Source organism: Gorilla gorilla, chromosome 21 (assembly GCF_029281585.2).
Source record: "Gorilla gorilla gorilla isolate KB3781 chromosome 21, NHGRI_mGorGor1-v2.1_pri, whole genome shotgun sequence".
In the NCBI taxonomy this organism is placed as follows: Eukaryota; Metazoa; Chordata; class Mammalia; order Primates; family Hominidae; genus Gorilla; species Gorilla gorilla.
In genome coordinates this window covers 64,029,178-64,048,877 of record NC_073245.2, presented here as the reverse complement: position 1 = coordinate 64,048,877, position 19,700 = coordinate 64,029,178, and the positions used below count along the sequence as shown (strand labels likewise).

The 19,700-nt window shown below is 48.5% G+C and overlaps 1 protein-coding gene across 2 annotated transcripts in view; it reads left to right on the top strand.

The window, feature by feature from the left end:
• The first annotated feature begins 13,350 nt into the window (after positions 1-13,350).
• The window catches only part of ATP9A (ATPase phospholipid transporting 9A (putative)), a 172,302-nt gene continuing 165,952 nt past the window's right edge, over positions 13,351-19,700 (top strand). For both annotated transcript variants that reach the window (XM_031004838.3, XM_031004837.3), the window contains exon 1: positions 13,351-13,514. In XM_031004838.3, coding sequence (XP_030860698.1) covers positions 13,447-13,514 — 68 coding nt within the window. In that variant the 5' untranslated portion in view covers positions 13,351-13,446. The remainder of the gene's footprint in view (positions 13,515-19,700) is intronic.

The following is a 19,700-nucleotide window of genomic DNA, read 5'->3' as shown; positions in this document are numbered from 1 at the left end:
TTGACCTCCCAGGCTCAAGGGAGTGCAGTGGCTCGATCTTGGCTTACTGCATCCTCCGCCTCCCAGGTTCAAGCGATTCTCCTGCCTCAGCCTCCTTACTTGGGATTACAGGTGCCCACCACCACACCTGGCTAATTTTTGTATTTTGAGTAGAGATGAGGTTTCAGCATGTTGGCCAGGCTGGTCTTGAACTCCTGACTTCAACTGATCCATCCGCCTCGGCCTCCCAAAGTGCTGGGATTACAGGCGTGAGCCACCTTACCCAGCCTTTTTTCTCCCCTCTCACATATTTCAGACATCTTTCCAAGGTAAAACCCAATTCCAGCTAATCCTTTTAAAATAACTGCAATTACGTAACAATGATGTCTAGTCATCTATTGACAACACTGCTGGTGTTTACCCATAAACGTCCCTATCACTCAGGCTGCAGTGTAGTGGCATGATCACAGCTGACTGGCCTTGAGCTCCTGAACTCAAGTGATCCTTCCACCTCAGCCTGTGGAGTAGCAGGCACACACCATCATTCTCAGCTAATTTTTTTTTTGCGGAGATGGTCTCATCATGTTCCCCAGGTTGGCCTCAAATGATCCACTGGCCTTGGCCTCCTAGAGTACTGGGATTACAGGCATGAGCCACTGTGCCTGGCCCCGTGAACTTTTTAATTTTGTTTTTGATTGCCTTTGTGGTATTTCTTTTCTTATACTTGAGTTCACTTCCAGGGTAAATTCCTGCTTGGGATAGCTGGGGAAAAGATTATCATCGTCTTTGTGTGTGTGTGCTGTTTTCCATAATACAGTGTGTAGTGCGTGTATGTGTGCACCATTCCTCTCGGCCTTAATCTTTGAAGTCAGTTCTAAAGGGTAGATTGTGATCGTACCTATGCAGGTAGATTATGCCCGCACAGTGTGGCCATAACTTCGTTTTGTCAGTTAGAGACCGCATATACAACCATGGTCCCATAAGATTGTAATACTAATTTTTACTGTACCTTTTCTCTGTTTAAACTTGTTTATAGGCCAGGCGCAATGGCTCACGCCTGTAATCCTAGCACTTATGGGAGACCAAAGTGGACAAATTACCTGAGCTCAGGAGTTCGAGACCAGCCTGGGCAACACAGTGAAACCCCGTCCCTACTAAAATGCAAAAAAGTAGCTGGCCATGGCAGCATTGCGCCTGTAATCCCAGCTACTGAGGAGACTGAGACAGGAGAATCACTTGAACCTGGGAGGCAGAGATTGCAGTGAACCGAGATCACACCACTGCACTCTAGCCTAGGCGACAGAGCAAGACTCTGTCTCAAAAAAAAAAAATTAAGTACTGCTTAATTTTTTAACGTCTGCCTCCCGCATTGAAGTGATTCTCCTGCCTCAGCCTCCCGAGTAGCTGGGATTACAGGTGCTCACCACCACACCCAGTTAATTTTTGTATTTTTAGTAGAGACGGAGTTTCACCATGTTGGTCAGGATGGTCTCGAACTCCCAACCTCAGATGATCCACCCGCCTCGGCCTCCCAAAGTGCTGAGATTACAGGCATGAGCCACTGCACCAGGCCCAAGAAGACATCTTCCTAATATAAAAATGCAGCTGGGCGTGGTGGCTCACACCTGTAATCCTCACACTTTGGGAGGCTGAGGGGGGCAGAACACCTGAGGTTGGGAATTCGAGACCAGCCTGACAATCATGGAGAAAAATCCATTTCTACTAAAAATACAAAAGTAGCTGGGCGTGGAGGCGCATGCCTGTAATCCCAGCTACTCGGGAGGCTGAGGCAGGAGAATCACTTGAACTGGGAGGTGGAGGTTGTGGTGAACCAAGATTGTGCCATCGCACTCCAGTCTGGGCAAAAAGAGTGAAACTCTTGTCTCAAAGAAAACAAACAAACAAAAAAAAAGCAAGGTAAGGCAGTAAATGCTGATGTAGAAGCTACAGCAAGTTATCCAGAAGATCTAGCTACAATAACTACAGTAGCTACACTAAACAACATATTTTCAAAGTAGACAAGACAGTCTTCTATTGGAAGAAGTTGCCATCTAGGACTTTCATAGCTAGAAAGGAAAAAAACACCTTGCTTCAAAGGACAAGGTGACTCTTGTTAGGGGCTAATGCAGGTGGTGACATTAAGCTAAAGCAATGCTCATTTACCATTCTGAAAATCTTAGGGCCTTTAAGAATGATGCTATTTCTACTCTGCATGTGCTCTGGAAATGGAATAACAAAGCCTGGATGATGGCATATCTCGTTTTTGTTTTGAGATGGAGTCTCTCTGTGTCACTCAGGCTGGAGTGCAGTGGCACAATCTCAGTTCACTGCAACCTCTGTCTCCTGGGTTCAAGTGATTGTCTTACCTCAGCCTCCTGAGTAGCTGGGATTACAGGCACCTGCTGCCTTTTGTATTTTTAGTAGAGATGGGGTTTCACCATATTGGTCAGGCTAGTCTCAAACTCCTGACCTCAAGTGATCCACCCGCCTCGGCCTTCCAAAGTTTTGGGATTACAAGTGTGAGCCACCGCGCCTAGTTTAGCACATTTGTTTATCACATGATTTACTGAATATTTTAAGCCCACTGTTGAGACCTACTGCACAGAAAAAAAAAAAAATTTCTTTCAAAAATTATGGCTGCTCATTAACAATGCATCTAGGCCGGGTGCAGTGGCTCATGTCTGTAATCCCAGCACTTTGGGAGGCCGAGGCAGGTGGATCACAAGGTCAGGGGTTCGAGACCAGCCTGACCAACATGGTGAAACCCTGTCTCTACTAAAAACACAAAAATTAGCTGGGCGTGGTCATGGACGCCTGTAATCTTAGCTACTCAGGAGGCTGAGGCAGGAGAATTGCTTGAACCTGGGAGGCGGAGGTTGCAGTGAGCCGAGATCACGCCACTGCACTCCAGCCTGGGCGACAGAGGAAGACTCCCATCTCAAAAAACAAAAAACAAAAAAACAATGCATCTAATGCATCTGTCAAGAGCTCTGATGGAAATGTACAAGGAGATTAATACTGAGATTAATACTGTTTTTCATGCCTGTTAACACAACATTTGTAGTCTGGATCAAGGAGTGGTTTTGTCACTGGTAAGGGGTCTGGATCCAGACCCTAAGAGAGGATTCTTGGATCTCGTGTAAGAAAGAATTCAGGATGAGTCCATAAAGTGAAAGCAAGTTTATTAGGAAAGTAAAGGAATGAAAGAATGGTTAGTCCATAGACAGAGCAGCCCTGAGGGTTGCTGGTTGCCCATTTTTATGGTTATTTCTTGATGATATGCTAAACAAGGGGTGGATTGTTCATGCCTCCCCTTTTTAGACCATACAGGGTAACTTCCTGACGTTGCCATGGCATTTGTAAACTGTCATGGCGCTGGTGGGAGTGTAGCAGTGAGGACAACCAGAGGTCACTCTTGTCGCCATCTTGGTTTTGGTGGGTTTTAGCTGGCTTCTTTACTCCAACTTGTTTTATCAGCAAGGTCTTTGTGACCTGTATCTTGTGCTGACCTCGTATCTCATCCTGTGACTAAGAATGCCTTAACCTCCTGGGAATGCAGCCGAGTAGGTCTCAGCTTTATTTTCCCCAGCTCCTGTTTGAGATGGAGTGGCTCTGGTTCAAATGTCTCTGAGAGTTTCAACTTCCAGGTCTTATTATTTAAGAAATACTATATTTTGTAAGCTGCCATAGTTTGTTATTTCTCTGATGGGTCTGGGCAAAGTAAAGTGAAAACCTGGAAAGGATTCACCATTCTAGATGTTGTTAATAACATTCGTAATTCATGGGAGAAGGTCAAAATAGCAACATAAACAGGAGTTTGGAAGAAGTGGCTTCCAACCCTCATGGATGACTTTGATGGGTTCAAGGCTTCAGTGAAAGAGCCAGGCACCGTGGCTTATGCCTGTAATCCCAGCACTTTGGGAGACCGAGGAGGATGGCTTGAGAGCCAGGAGTTCAAGACCAACCCAGTCAACACAGTGAAATCCTGTCTTTACAAACAACAAAATTCAGTGGAGGAAGTAACTGCAGATGTGATGGAGATAGCAAGAGAGCTGGAATTAGCAGTGAAGCTTGAAGATGTGACTGAATGGTGGCAATCTTAGGAGAAAACTTGAATGAATAAAGAACTGCTTCTTACAGATGAGCAAAGAAAGTGTTTTTTGAGATTGAGACGGAGTCTCGCTCTGTCACCCAGGCTGGAGTGCAGTGGCGCAATCTCAGCTCACTGCAACCTCTGCCTCCCACGTTCAAGTGGTTCTTCTGCCTCAGCTTCCCAAATAGCTGGGACTACAGGCGTCTGCCACCACGCCCAAGTAATTTTTTTTGTATTTTTAGTAGAGACGGGATTTCACCGTGTTAGCCAGGATGGTCTCAATCTCCTGACCTTGTGATCCACCCGCCTCGGCCTCCCGAAGTGCTGGGATTACAGGCATGAGCCACCGCGCCCGGCCTGTTGTGGGTAAAATATTTTCAGACAGTATCACAAGTTACAAACAAATCTCAGATAAAGAATCAATATAGCCAACATCATTGTTGTCTTATTTTAAAGAAATTGGCATAGCCATCCCAACCTTCAGCAACCACCACCCTGATCAGTGAACAGCCATCAACATCAAGGTAAGATCCTTCACCGGCAAAAAAATTATGACTCCAGAAGGTTCAGAGGATCATTAACATCTTTAACAATAAAGGAATTTATAATTAAGGTATGTACGTTGTTTTTTTTTTTTTGGTTTGTTTTTTGTTTTTCCCGAGATGGAGTCTCACTCTGTCGCCCAGGCTGGAGTACAGTGGTGCGATCTTGGCTCACTGCAACCTCTGCCTCCCGGGTTCAAGCAATTCTCCTGCCTCAGCCTCCCGAATAGCTGGGATTACAGGTGCCTGCCACTATGCCCAGCTAATTTTTTGTATTTTTAGTAGAGATGGGGTTTCACCATGATGGCCAGGCTGGTCTCGAAGTCCTGACCTCATGATTTGCCTGCCTCAGCCTCCCAAAGTGCTGGGATTATAGTTGTGAGCCACCGTGGCCGGCCTGTACATTGTTTTTTAGATATAATGCCATTACACACTTAACAGGATATAGTGTAAACGTAGCTTTTATATACACTGGGAAACCAAAGTCATATGACTTGCTTTATTGCAATATTTGCTTTATTGTTGTGGTCTGTGTTGATCTAAAGGGAAGAGGCTGAGGCACAAAATGCAATTTAGAGTTTACTTGAGCCAAAGTGAGGACAGCTGCTTGGAAGACTCAGCCCCAAGTAACCTTGCATATGACCTCTGTATGGCTTTTGTTACCAACAGGTTGGTTGATTGATTGATCACTGCCCTCTGGCCTGGGTGACAGAGCAAGGCCCTGTCACCCAGGCTGGCGTGCAGTGATGCGAACATGGCTCGCTGCAACCTCAACCTCCTAGGCTCAAGCAATCTGCCCAACTCAGCCTCCTGAGTAGCTGAGACTACAGGCGTGTACCACCATGCCCAGCTAATTTTTGTATTTTTTGTAGAGACAAGGTCTCACTATATTGCCCAAGCAGGTCTTGAACTCCCAGGCTCAAGTGATCCTGTCATCTTGGCCTCCCAAAGTGCTGGGATTACAGGCATGAGCCACTGAGTCTGGCCTATTTATGTATTTATTTGACAAAGTTTCGCTCTGTCACCCAGCCTGGAGTGCAGTGGCACAATCATGGCTCACTACAGCTTCAGCCTCTTTGGCTCAAGCAATCCTCCCATCTCAGCTTCCTAAGTAGCTGGCATTACAGGCGCGTGCCACCGTGACCCAGCTAATTCTTTTATTTTTTGTACAGACGGGTGAAGGAATCCTACTTCCTCGGCCTCCTAAAGTGCTGGGATTACACGCGCAAGCCACTGGACCAGGCCATAAGCAGGTTTTTAAAGGGTAAAAAAGCGGACAGGGAGTGGGCTGATACAAACTTGTTCATCAGAAATTCTCATTGGTTTACAGAAATAACATTGATTAGTAATTGACTATACATTGTTAACCTATGGGGTGTGGGTTATAGTGTCTGGTGCAGCATTATTAGGTTAATTTCTAGCTACTTGTGGCAATAACGGGCAGTTTCAGGAGATGAATACATAGCTCAAAGGAGGGAGTAGAACGTGATTGCTGCTTCATTTTAATGTCTCTCTGGGCCTGATAATTTAAAAACACTCACATTCCTGAGATAAAAGTTGTTTTCTTTTTTCATCTGGAGCCAAACCCACAATATCTCTCAGGTATGCCTGTATAAAATGAACACATGTCAAAGAATTATTAATAAATTTACAGTTGATTCAGAGGAGAATTTAAAATGAGCTCCTAAATTGCTGGCAATTAGGAATGTTGAAAAGAACTTACAAACAGATGCAAAGCATGATCAATATCCACAGGCAATAACTGCATTCCACTGGACAAAATACATTTGCATTTCTATGGACAAGAATCATTTGCATAATTATCAGTTTTCTACAATTTATAGAGTTGTAAAATAGCTCAAGGACGATGAAAGACACAGGGAACCTGGAAGGGTATGCTAAGGCAAGCTATCAAGTCATCTTTTTGATGCTTTCAATTTTTTTTTTTTTTTTGAGACAGAGTTTTGCTCTTGTTGCCCAGGCTGGAGTGCAGTGGTGCAATCTTGGCTCACCATAACCTCTGCCTCCTGGGTTCAAGCAATTCTCCTGCCACAGCCTCCCCAGTAGCTGGGATTATAGGCATGCGCCTCCACACTCGGCTAATTTTGTATTTTTAGTAGAGATGGGGTTTCTTCATGTTGGTCAGGCTGGTCTTGAACTCCCGACCTCAGGTGATCTGCCCCACTTGGCCTCCCAAAGTGCCAGGATTACAGGTGTGAGCCACTGTGCCTGGCCGATGCTTTCTAAGTTTTTAACAACCTTTACTAGGATGTCATCTCCTTGAAACAGGGGCTGTGTCTGACTGTACCCTCTATGCATAGACCATTGTAGGTGTTTAGTGAAGACTGCTTGACGGAATGATTGGACATCTGTTGATTTTTTTCCCCCAACCTTCTTAGTGCCCTTTTTGGAGGTGAAAACAGAATATTTTTGGATGTAATTGCTCACGCCTCTAATCCTAGCACTTTGGGAGGCTAACACAGGAGGCTCATTAGAGCTCAGGAGTTTGAGACCAGCCTGGGCAACATGGCAAAACCGTCTCTACAAAAAAATTTCAGAAATTAGCTGGGCATGGTGGTGAATGCCTGTAGTTCCAGCTTCTTGGGGGACTGAGGTGGGAGGATAGTTTGAGCATGGGTGGCCAAGGTTGCAGTGAGCTATGATTGCGCTACTGCACTCTAGCCTGGGCGGGCCAGAGCAAGACTATCTCAGATGGAGTCTCGCTCTGTTGCCCAGGCTGGAGTGCAGTGGCGTGATCTCGGCTCACTGCAAGCTCCGCCTCCCAGGTTCACGCCATTCTCCTGCCTCAGCCTCCCATGTAGCTGGGACTACAGGCACCCGCCACCACGCCCAGCTGATTTTTTGTATTTTTAGTAGAGACGGGGTTTCACTGTGTTAGCCAGGATGGTCTCGATCTCCTGACCTCGTGATCCACCTGCCTCGGCCTCCCAAAGTGCTGGGATTATAGGCGTGAGCCACTGTGCCTGGCCAACTCTATCTAAAAAATACACACACAGCCCAGAATATTATTAAATTTTAGCTAGATATTGTTGTTCATGGAAAGTTCTCAACCTAAGACGTTCTTTTTCTTTCCAAAAAAACAAAAAACAAAGGGTTGGGAAAGGATTGGATTGGTAAGTGTTAGAGAGAGACACAGTTGGTTGGGCGCAGTGGCTCATGCCAGGCTTGTAATCTCAGCACTTTGGGAGGCCAAGGCGGGAGGATCACTTGAGGCCAGAAGTTCAAGAGCAGCCTGGCCAACATGGTGAAACCCCCTCTCTACTAAAAATACAAAAATTTGCCGGGCTTGGAGGCACACACCTGTTATCCCAGCTACTCGGGGGGCTGAGACAGGAGAATCGCTTGAACCCGGGAGATGGTGCCACTGCACTCCAGCCCAGGTGACAGAAGGAGACTCTGGCTCAAAAAAAAAAAAAAAAAAAAAATGACACACACAGTCTTATTAGAGATTTTAAAATGATTTAACATCACATTCTAGCCCAGTGGCTCTTAACTAGGGACAACTTTGTCTCCCCAGGAGACATTTCATGATGTCTGAAAACATTTGTGGTTGTCACAGCTGGTGTGAGGCAGCTACTGGCATTTAGTGGGTAGAGACCAAGAATGCTGCTAAATTTCCTATAATGCATAGCACAGCCACCCATGATAAATATTCAGCCCAAATGTCAATAGTGCCAAGGTAGGGAAACTGCTTTGGGGGATACCTAGAATGTTTATTCAGAGAGAATTCATGGAGAGAGAATTGTAGGCACTAAAAGGATTTTATTTTCTCACTCCCAGCCTGAGTTTACCCAAAGCATATTAATTATTTATTCCCATTTTCCCTGCCTCCTCCATCTCTCATCACTGCCCTTACCCTTGACTTCTTGCCCACTTACCACCAAACACTCCTTCTTTACAGCAGGTCCAAAGTAGCAGTGGGGCAGGGCGCAGTGGCTCACGCCCGTAATCCCAGCACTCTGGAAGGCTGAGGCGGATGGATTACCTGAAGCCAGGAGCTCGAGACCAGCCTGGCCAACATGGCGAAAACCCGTCTCAACTAAAAATACAAAAATTAGCCGGGTGTAGTGGCGCACGCCTGTAATCCCAGCTACTTGGGAGGCTGAGGTGGGAGAATTGCTTGAACCTGGGAGTTGGAGGTTGTAGTGAGCTGAGATCATGCCACTGCACTTCAGCCTGGGCAACAGGGTGAGACTCCGTCTCCAAACAAACAAACAAACAAACAAACAAATAAATAATAAAGCAGGAGTGGGCTTGGAGGTCTATGAACATAAGGCTTCATGGTGGGCCAAGATGAGAGTTTCAAGGTATATTCCGGCTCCAGCCTGTCATCCATCGGGCATGGATGGCATGTGACATACAGGCATGTGACATGACCTCTTTGGGCCACAGTCTCTCTGATTTCTGGAAAGTAGAAGTTGGACTAGATTGGCTTATCCCTCCAGGACCTTTCCACTCCACGTACCTAGGAGTCAGGGGTGCACTGTACCCAGGACCTATTGGATGGAGCGGATTGTCAAGGGGCTTTTCCTGAGGAAGCAGAACCATGAGGTGACTATTCCTGGGCAGAAGGTAGTGCTGTGTCAGGAAGAGGGGTGCTGTATCCCCAGAAGGGGGCCTCAGATTAACCTCTCACATCTCATCACTTCCCCCAGCCTTGCCCCTCTCCTAGACCCTGGCACAGCTCTGGTGATCCCTTGGGTGTCTCGCTTGTCCCAAGCAGGCATCTGATTCTCTCTCAAGATGAGATTTAAGCCTGCAGGTGCGTCCCTTCCTGAGGGATTACCTTGCTGAAAAGGAGTTTTGGCCTGGTGCAGTGGCTCACACCTGTAATCCCAGGACACTAGGAGGTCAAGGCAGGAGGATGGCTTGAGCCCAGGAGGTCAAGGCCAGCCTGGGCAACATAGTGAGACCTTGTCTCTACAGAAAATAAAATAAATTAGCCTGGCATGCAGTGCACACCTGTAGTCCCAGCTACAACAGAGCAAGACTCTGTCTCTTAAAATAAAAACGGCCAGGTGCAGTGGCTCATGCCTGTAATCCCAGTACTTAGGGAGGTGAGGCAGGTGGATCACCTGAGGTCAGGAGTTTGAGACCAGCCTGGCTAACATGGTGAAACCTCTTCTCTGCTAAAAATATAAAAATTAGCTGGTCATGTTGGTGTGTGCCTGTAGTCCCAGCTACTCAGGAGGCTGAGGCGGGAGAATCGCTTGAACCTGGGAGGCGGAGGTTGCAGTGAGCTGAGATCATGCCACTGCAATCCAGCCTGGGCAGCAGAGTGAGACTCTGTCTCAAAAAATAATAAGAATAAAAACAAAAAGGAGTTTTTTTAAAATGTATTTTCTCCTCTGATTATAAAAGCGTACTAAAGAAAATTTGGAAAGTAAAGGCCGGTTGCAGTGGCTCACGCCTGTAATCCCAGCACTTTGGGAGGCCGAGGCGGGTGGATCACGAGGTCAGGAGATCGAGAACATCCTGGCTAACACGGTGAAACCCTGTCTCTGCTAAAAATACAAAAAATCAGCCGGGCATGGTGGTGGGCGCCTGTAGTCCCAGCTACTCGGAAGGCTGAGGCAGGAAAATGGCGTGAACCCGGGAGGCGGAGCCTGCAGTGAGCTGAGATTGCGCCACTGCACTCCAGCCTGGGCGACAGAGTGAGACTCCATCTCAAAAATAAAAATAAATAAATAAAGAAAGAAAATTTGGAAAGTAAAAAGGCAAAAACAAAACAAAACGAAAAAAAAACCACCTACAATTTCCCCCTCTCTTTCCATATGAGAGTGTTAGTACCTTTGAGGGTTAATAGTGGGCTCTTTCATCTTTTAAAAACTTATTTAAAGAAAAAATTATTGCAAAAGCAACATGTTTTGCTAGAGAAAAAGTATTGACAAAACAAAAGCAATGAAATATTTAAGATCCACCTGGATGTACCGCAAAATGTTAATAAGGGAAGCTGTCCCCATGACTGGGGACATGGATATAGGATGGGGACATATGAAACTCTCTGTGCTAATTGCTTATGTTTTCTATAAATGGAAAACTACTAAAACAAAAAATCCTGCTAATTAAATTGTATTTTAAAAACCCACCTGGAATCTTTCAGGGATGAGCATTGATAATGCTCTTGCGTTCATTCTTGAATTAGGGAAAACTATGAATATTCATATCATAGAAGTAGGACTTTTAATAGCTAATCTTTTCTTTCTTTCTTTTTTTTTTTTTTTGAAACAGAGTCTCGCAGTGTTGCCTGGGCTAGAGTGCAATGGCATGATCTCGGCTCACTGCAACCTCCGCCTCCTGGGTTCAAGCAATTCTCCTGCCTTAACCTCCTGAGTAGCTGAGATTACCAGTGCCTGCCACCATGCGTGGCTAAGTTTTTGTATTTTTAGTAGAGACAGGGTTTCACTATGTTGGCCAGGCTGGTCTCGAACTCCTGACCCATGATCTGCCCGCATTGGCCTCCCAAAGTGCTGGGATTACAGGCGTGAGCCACTGCGCCCGGCCGTGCCCGGGTGATTTTAAAATATTTTTGTATTTTTGATTTTTAGTAGAGATGGAGTTTCACCATGTTGGCCAGGCTGATCTCGAATGCCTGACCTCAAGTGATCCGCCCACCTCAGCCTCCTAAAGTGTCAGGATTAGAGGTGTGAGCCACCGCGCCCGGCCTCCTTGGTCTTCTCTTGTACCCTGTGTAGCAGTGGGGTTGAGAAGAGGGTGTGGAGTTTGAAAGGGGGATGTCTAGCAAAGCAGATGGGAGATGGTGGGACCCACACTGATGCCATAATTGATGTGTCAGGGTGTTTATGCTTCTTCCACGCAAGAAGCCTTTATTGAGTGCCAACTTGTGCCATGCTATGTACGAAGCATCATTTTAGATATAGAAAAGACAGCAGGAAGCAAAGCACACCAGGCCTGTTGGCTGGAGAATGCTATTTCCTCTCCAAAGGTGCAATGCAGCAATTACTAATGACATGCTTCTTTTCTTGAGGAACTTCTCTGATGCATGAGATAAGTCACACTTCTTGGTTTGAGATCCACCTCAGACACTGGGATATTTGGTGGCTCCATCCTGTATGATAGCAAACACAAAAGGCATCCACTTGCTGGCAGTTAGCACTAAGTTAAAAAAACAAACAAATAAAACAAAAGAAAAGGGCCAAGCGCAGTGGCCCGTGGGAGCAGGGAAAGGCTTCTGGTGAGAGTTGGAAAGGTGGACTGGGCCGGATGCTCTTCCTTCATCTCAATTAAATCTCTATGGCATTTAGCAAATGCCAAGGAAGAGCCCAGCACTTTGGGAGGCCGAGGTGGACAGATCACATGAGGCCAGGAGTTCAAGACCAGTCTGGCCAACATGGTGAAACCCCATCTCTACTAAAAATACAAAAATTAGCCAGGCACATGTATAACCCCAGCTACCCGGGTGGCTGAGGCAGGAGAATTGCTTCAACCTGGGAGGCAGAGATTGCAGTAAGCTGAGATTTTGCCACTGCACTCCAGCCTGGGCGACAGAGGGAGATTCTGTTTCAAAAAGAAAAAAAAGAAACGGAGTCCAACATGATCAGTCATTAGATGTAACTATGTAAAAGTCAGCTTTAGATTAGTTTATATGGTATTATTACATTTTCAGGCTCTTTAGTTACATATTGATTTTTAAACTCCCTCACTTTGTTCCTTCCCTCTGTTTTTTTTTTTTTCCCCTGCTCTCATAACTTTATCAGGCCTTTGAAAAGTTCATGGGTCCCAGACACTGTGTGGGAGGGTGTGGAAGTGAGTGTGGATGTGGGCTGCGGTGGAGATAGATGTGTGTGTGAGACCGTGAATCACAGTGACAGGTAATGCAGGGTGACTGTCTGAGGCCTGAGAGTGGGGCCCATGTGCAAGCCCAAGAAAGTGGCTGGTGTGAGAATGAGGGTGTTCAGACTATTGAAGGGTGTTTGGATGAAAGAGGCAGGTGCGTGTGTGTCATGGTGAGTTCCCAGAATCCAGATAGAGAATGAGGGTGAGGATGGTGAAGGTCAGAGGGTGAAGGAGTCTGATAAGCTGAGGGTCCCTGTGTGACTGTGATTTCTGCAGGCACATGGGTGTGAGGCTTGAGAAACTGGGTGCATGGATGATGGTGACCAACAGGAGGGTGAGAGTGTTATGTGTGTGTGCAGGACTCACATGTGATTGTGAATGTTGGATGTTGCAGGCAGTGAGCAGTGGCAGGTGTGTGTGTGTAGGGCCTGGGCATGAATATGTACGTTGGTGCAAGAGTGAGTGAGAATGACTGACTGATGGGGTGAGCATGGCCGGGTGCCCGTGTGATTGTGCATGTCAGATATTGGTGGGGATGAGTGTCACAGCGCGCGTGTATAGGGCTGGGATGTGATTGTGAATGTGGGATTTTGCGGGGGGTGCGGTGGCAGGGTGCGCGCACGGCGGGCGTGGGCGGGGGGCGCGTGGCCGGGTGGGCGCGCGTGGGGGGCGCGCGGCGCGGGCCGGGGGCGGGGACACTGCAGCGGTCGCGGCGGCGCGGACACGGCCCGGCCGCCCCCCGTGGCAGGCGCGGCGCGGCGCGGAGCGAGCGGGCGCAGCGCGGAGCTCGGGCCCATGGTGCGCCCGTGTCCGTCGGTCGGGCCGCGCGGGCGGCTCCGCGCGTGGCCCGGCGCTCGCGAGCTCGCCCCCTCGCTGCGGGCCCGGCCCGCCCGCTGCCGCCGCCTCCTCCCCCGGGGCGGCGCGGCGCCGGCGGGCGGCGGCGCGGAGGCCGGACCGGGCGGCGGCCCAGGCGGCGCGGGGGGCGCGGCGGCCAAGGCGGGCGGCGCCGCCGACATGACGGACAATATCCCGCTGCAGCCGGTACGCCAGAAGAAGCGGATGGACAGCAGGCCCCGCGCCGGGTGAGTGGGCCTGGGCCCGCGTTTTCCTTTGTCCGCGCCTCCCGGAGCCCGGCGCTCGGGCCAGCCTGGCCGGGCCTGACAGGTTGGCCGCGCTCCGCGCCCGGCGCCATGAGCCTGGGGCAGGGCTGGGGAGGCGGGGAGGTGGGGAGGGGGTCCCTGCGCTTCAGCCCCGGGCGGCACCTAGCCTGATGCCGGCCCTTTGGGGTTCGAGCGCCCGGTTCCCTGGGCCTCCTTGCCCACCTTCCTTTAGAAACCCCGAGAAGCCGGGCCCGCCCCAGTGCTGTTTACACACTCGCGGAATTCGGATCAGCCGTGCTTTCTCACCGTTTTATTGTTCCGTAATTAATATCTGTCCGTAATTAATATCTGAGCTAACAATTTGGTCAGTGTCACACCGAGCTCAGCGCTTGGAGCATTACTCGGGAGCCCAGATATGCTCAGCTTTTAGGGGCGCACGGCCTACGCCGCGGGGTACCCCATCAGCGCTCCTGGGTCCCAGCCCCAGGAGGCTGCGCCGAGACCACCTGCGCTCCGGTGGCCCCTTCCCCCTCCTCCCCGGGTGGACCCGAACCAGCAGTCGCAGGAGGGTGGGAGGGTCTCCTACTGGCCGCTTGGTGACACTACCCCTTGTGTTCTCCCCCCACAATTTCGGGGAAGGAATCCCACGGCTGGGACAGGGGCTGCCACCTGCTGTGCCCTTCCCGCAGTAGGAGACCCCGAGGGCAGCTTAGGCGCGGAACAGGCAAGGGTTTTTCCGCATTTGGGAAGAGGGGACGGGTTGGTATTTTGCGCCTCGCCGTCTTCCTGTTCGGAGGATGGCAGCGTGACGCGTTGAGGTTTGCGGGGCTCTCGCATCGCCTGCCATAGACTTACCTGGGCGTGAGGGGCGGGGGTGGGAAGGACGGGGGTGGGCGCTGGTGCAAATGCAGATTTCCCGGCCCCCGCCTAGACCCGCCAATCAGAGTTCTGGGGGGCGGGGCCTGGAGATGTGCATCCCCACAGGCCGCGCAGGTGAGGCTGGAGCCCGCGGGAGGCTGAGCGCGGTGTTGGGCGGGGCTTGCGGCCGCTCTGCTCCGCCCTTCCTCGGGCGTCTGGTCCTCTCTGGGCATTTCCCGGTGGCGGCCGCTTATTGCAACGTCAGTTGCTCGGAACAGGAGACGCAGCGGGTGGAGTGAACCATAAGGGTGGCTTCACCAGGTGTCAGTGGAATTAAAAAAAAAAAGAATGGTGCTGGCGGCCATTTTGTGGGGTCTTTGTCCCTGGCTTCCTGAATCCTCCGAAGAAGAGGCCTCACTGATACTACCCAGAGGAGGAAACTGGAGGTTACGGAGGTTAAGGGCTATAGGGAAGACTGCAAAATGGAGATTGAACTCCGGATTGTCTGACCCAAAGATAGTTCCCTCACTCCTCCCTTCTCTGTTTTGCGTTTATTATTATTATTATTATTTATTATTGAGACGGAGTCTCACTCTGTTGCCCACGCTGGAGTGCTGTGGCGAGATCTTGGCTCACTGCAACCTCCGCCTCCCGGGTTCAAGCAATTCTCTGCCTCAGCCTCCCGAGTAGCTGGGATTACAGGCGCCCGACACCACACCTGACTAATTTTTGTATTTTTAGTAGAGACGGGGGTTTCACCATCTTGGCCAGGCTTGTCTTGAACTCCTGACCTCGTGATCCACCCACCTCGGCCTTCCAAAGTGCTGGGATTACAGGCGTGAGTCACCGCGCCCGGCCTCCTTCGTTTTAGTGATGACAATTGACTTGAACACTATGCCTGGAACAGTGCCTGGTACATCGTACACCCTCCATAAATATTGTAATGAATTAATATGATCAGTGGAGTCTAAAATCCAGTGGTTATTAATTTGTGCCATGAGCAATTATGAGACGCCTACTATGTGCAGGAGCCACTCCAGCTGATGGGGATGCAAGGATGAATTAAAGAAGACCTGCCCAACAGGTGTGGGTGTCCTGACCCTGGCTGTGCATTGCAATCACCAGGGAAACTTAACTAGCCTTTTCTGATTCATTCTAGACCTTTGAAATAAGAATTTAGGGTGGGACCTGGGTATCTATCTATATATTTTTCTAAGCTCCCCTGATGATTTTAATATGCAGTCAGAGTTGAGAACTTTTGAGTCAGTACATGAAAGAAAAATGCAAATATTGTTCAAAAGTGATCATTAGCGTGATAGAAACATGAGCCGTTCATATGGAGACCCAGAGGGAGTGGTGCAGATAATTTTATTTAAAAGTAAGTTTTCTAGGTTGCGTTGGAATGGAGCATCACAGCGCCTTTAGAATTTGCCAGCTTTGGAACTAATCTTTCTTTTTTTTTTTTGAGACGATGTAGTTTCACTCTCGTTGCCTGGAGTGCAATGGCTTGGTCTTGGCTCACTGCAACCTCTGCCTCCTGGGTTCAAGCAATTCTTCTGCCTCAGCTTCCCAAGTAGCTGGGATTACAGGTGCCCACTGCCACTCCCGGCTAATCTTTGTATTTTTAGTAGAGACAGTTGTTTCACCATGTTGGCCAGGCTGGTCTTGAACTCCTGACCTCAGGTGATCCACCTGCCTCGGCCTCCCAAAGTGCTGGGATTACAGACGTGAGCCACCATACTTGGCCTGGAACTAATCTATTTCTGTTTTTTTGTTTTTTTTTTTTTTGAGATGTAGTTTCACTCTTGTTGCCAAGGCTAGCACGATCTTGGCTCACTGCAACGTCCGCCTTCCAGGTTCAAGCGATTCTCCTTGAATCAGTCTCCTGAGTAGCTGGGATTACAGGCATGCGCCACCATGCCCGGCAAATTTTGTATTTTTAGTACAGATGGGGTTTCTCCATGTTGGTCAGGCTGGTCTCGAACTCCTTACCTCAGGTGATCCGCCCACCTTGGCCTCCCAAAGTGCTGTGATTACAGATGTGAGCCACTGTGCCTGGCCAATCTATTTCTTAAACAGTGACATGGATTTGGATTCAAATTGTGTATCAGGGTTGCTGTGCATTTGCATAAATGCTCTTGTATATAATCTGCATTTTCAGGAGTAGCAACATCAAGGTGGGAATCCTGAAGTTTAGAAACTCTTGAGAAGCACAGAGAGATGGAGGAGCTTCCTGAAACAGAACTGGGGGCTGGGGCATGGCAGCGTGAGGGCTAAAGTGGGTGGGTGGTTAAAGGAAGAAGAAAGTAATATGTAATGGGTCAGGCTGTTTGCTGGACACTTGAGATAAATAGGGCTGTTTTAATCCTTACAACAACCATGTGAGTTTTTGGAGTTAATTCTCCCATTTTAGGGGCCAGATGTGGTGGTTCAAGCCTGTAATCCCAGCACTTTGGGAGGCCAAGGTGGGCTGATCACTCGAGGTTAGGAGTTCGAGACCAGCCTGGCCAATATGGTGAAACCCTGTCTCTACTGAAAATACAAAAATTAGCCGGGTGTGGTGGTGGTGCCTGTAATTCCAGCTACTGGGGAGGCTGAGGCAGGAGAATTGCTTGAACCCAGGATGTGGAGGTTGCGGTGAGTCAGGATTGTACCACTGCACTCCAGCCTGGGTGAAGAAGCAAGACGCCATCTCAACAAAAAAAATTCTCCCATTTTATTGACAGGGAAACAAAGATTCACTGATATTAATGTGTTTGTGGTCTTGGAGGTTGTAAGTGAGAGGAGGCAGTTTTGAACCGGATCCACCCATTTCACCTAATGGTTCTAGGCAATAAAGCTGTGGAATGGTTGGAAGATTTGTGGTTAAAAAAACCAAAAACGATGCCACATGTCATAGGGGACAGAATGCAGTTATTTCTGGGGTCACTCAGCGAATGTTGCGAAGACATGCAGCTTATTTTTGGAGGAATCCCCTGGCTTCAAAGTTCTTTTCTCTCTTGAGAAAGTTACCACATCCTGATGTTGAGAAAACTTTTGAAATGGGGTAGTTAGGAAACAAGGCATTTCACCTCCATTGCTGGCAACCATTTTATGACATCATGCCCTTTGCTTATGGCTGAATGGAGCTCCTCTTGTGGTGAAATGGCAGGGATTATTTGTTAGGAGCCAGGACGCAGGAGTCCATTGAGGAGCCGGGTTCACACCCAGGCTCTGCTGCTTACTAGCTGTGTGATCTTGGGAAAATAACTTTACCTCTCTGAGTCTCAGTTGTTTCATCTGTAAAATGGGAATATCAATAATTATGTATCTCATAGTTTTTTAGTCCATGTAAAGTTTAGGAGAATAAGTGCTCAGTATGCCTTAGGTGTTTACTAGGGCTAATGGTGATCCTTAGGTGTTTGCATGAGGTTTACCGTTGGGGTCTACAGTGTGCTTCTTTGAGAGGAGGGGCCTTTTATGAGAAATTTAGAAATATTATGAATTTCACTGCTTTTTCCTGATCAAATTTAGGAAAATGAATAACTATGTAGAGCATTCTGTCCAGGTATGTCGAGGCCCTGGTGTGATGTTGTGGCAAGGATGGGAGCTTAGGTACCAGGTGGCCCAAGACTGCCTCATTGTAACAATCTACGTTTTGTGGCCACACTGGATGAGGATGCTTTGATGCTTGATATATTTGGATTTGGGGGACCAGGAAGTTTTGAATATGAATCAGATTGAGAAAGAAGAACTGAGTAGATACGTTGTCTACCACAATTTTTTAAACAGCTCTATTGAAGTATAATTTATATAGCATACATCTATTGAAAGTATGTAAACTGGCCAGGCGCGGTGGCTCATTCCTGTAATCCCAGCACTTTGGGAGGCCAAGGTGGGCGGATCAGGAGGTCAGGAGATCCAGACCATCCTGGCTAACACAAGTGAAACCCCATCTCTACTAAAAATACAGAAAATTAGCCGGGCGTGGTGGCGGGCACCTGTAGTCCCAGCTACTCAGGAGGCTGAGGCAGGAGAATGGCGTGAACCCGGGAGGCAGAGCTGGCAGTGAGCCGAGATCGTGCCACTGCACTCTAGCCTGGGCGACAGAGCGAGACTCCATCTCAAAAAAAAAAAAAAAAAAAAAAGTATGTAAACCATTGATTAAAAAAAACCCAGGTGTATGGAGTTATGCAACCATCACTCCGGCATGGGTTTTGAATGTTTCCATCACCTCCGAAAGTCTCCTCCAGCCCATCTGCAGTTCATCCCTGCCCTTGCCCCAGTCCCAGGCAACCAGTGATCTGCTTTCTTATTCCATAGGTTTGCCCTTTCTGGAAATTGTCTATCAATGGAATCACACCACATGTTGCCTTTTGTGTCCGGCTGCTTTAATTTAGCATGAAGTTTTTGAAGTTTCTTTTTATTGTGTAATAGAATTTCAGTTGGGCTCAGTGGCTCACACCTGTAATCCCAGCACTTTGGGAGGCCCAGGCAGGAGGATTGCTTGAGCCCCGGAGTTCAAGAGCAGCCTGGGCAACATAGTGAAACCCTGTCTCTACAAAAAATAAATAATGATAATAAAAAAAGCCAGGCATGGTGGCTTGAGCCTGTGGTCCTGGCTACTTGGGAGGCTGAGGTAGGAGGAGTGCTTGAGCCCAGGAAATGTAGGTGGCGGTAAACCCTGATCATACCGCTGCACTCCAGCCTGGGCAACAGAGTGAGACCCTGTCTCAAAAAAAAAAAAAAAAGAAAAAAGCCATTTGTGGATATATCACCTTAAATCTTTTTGTTTGTTTGTTTTTAGACAGAGTCTCGCTCTTGTCACCCAGGCTGGAGTGCAGTGGCATGATCTCAACTCACTGCAACCTCCACCTCCCGGGTTCAAGCGATTCTCATGCATCAGCCTCCTGCATAGCTGGGATTACAGGCGCCCGCCGCCACGCCCAGCTAAATTTTTTTTTTTTTTTTTTGAGACAGAGTCTTGCTCTGTCACCAGGTTGGAGTGCAGTGGTGTGATCTTGGCTCACTGCAACCTCTGCCTCCCGGTTCAAGCAGTTCTCCTGCCCCAGCCTCCGGAGTAGCTGGGACTACAGGCGCATGCCACCACGCCCAGCTAATTGTATTTTTAGTAGAGATGGGGTTTCACTGTGTTGACCGAGATGGTCTCGATCTCTTGACCTCATGATCCACTCACCTCGGCCTCCCTAAGTGCTGGGATTACAGGCATGAGCCACCACGCCTGGCCTAATTTTTGTATTTTTGGTAGAGACGGGGCTTCACCATATTGGCCAAGCTGGCCTTGAACTCCTGACCTCAAGTTATCTGCCC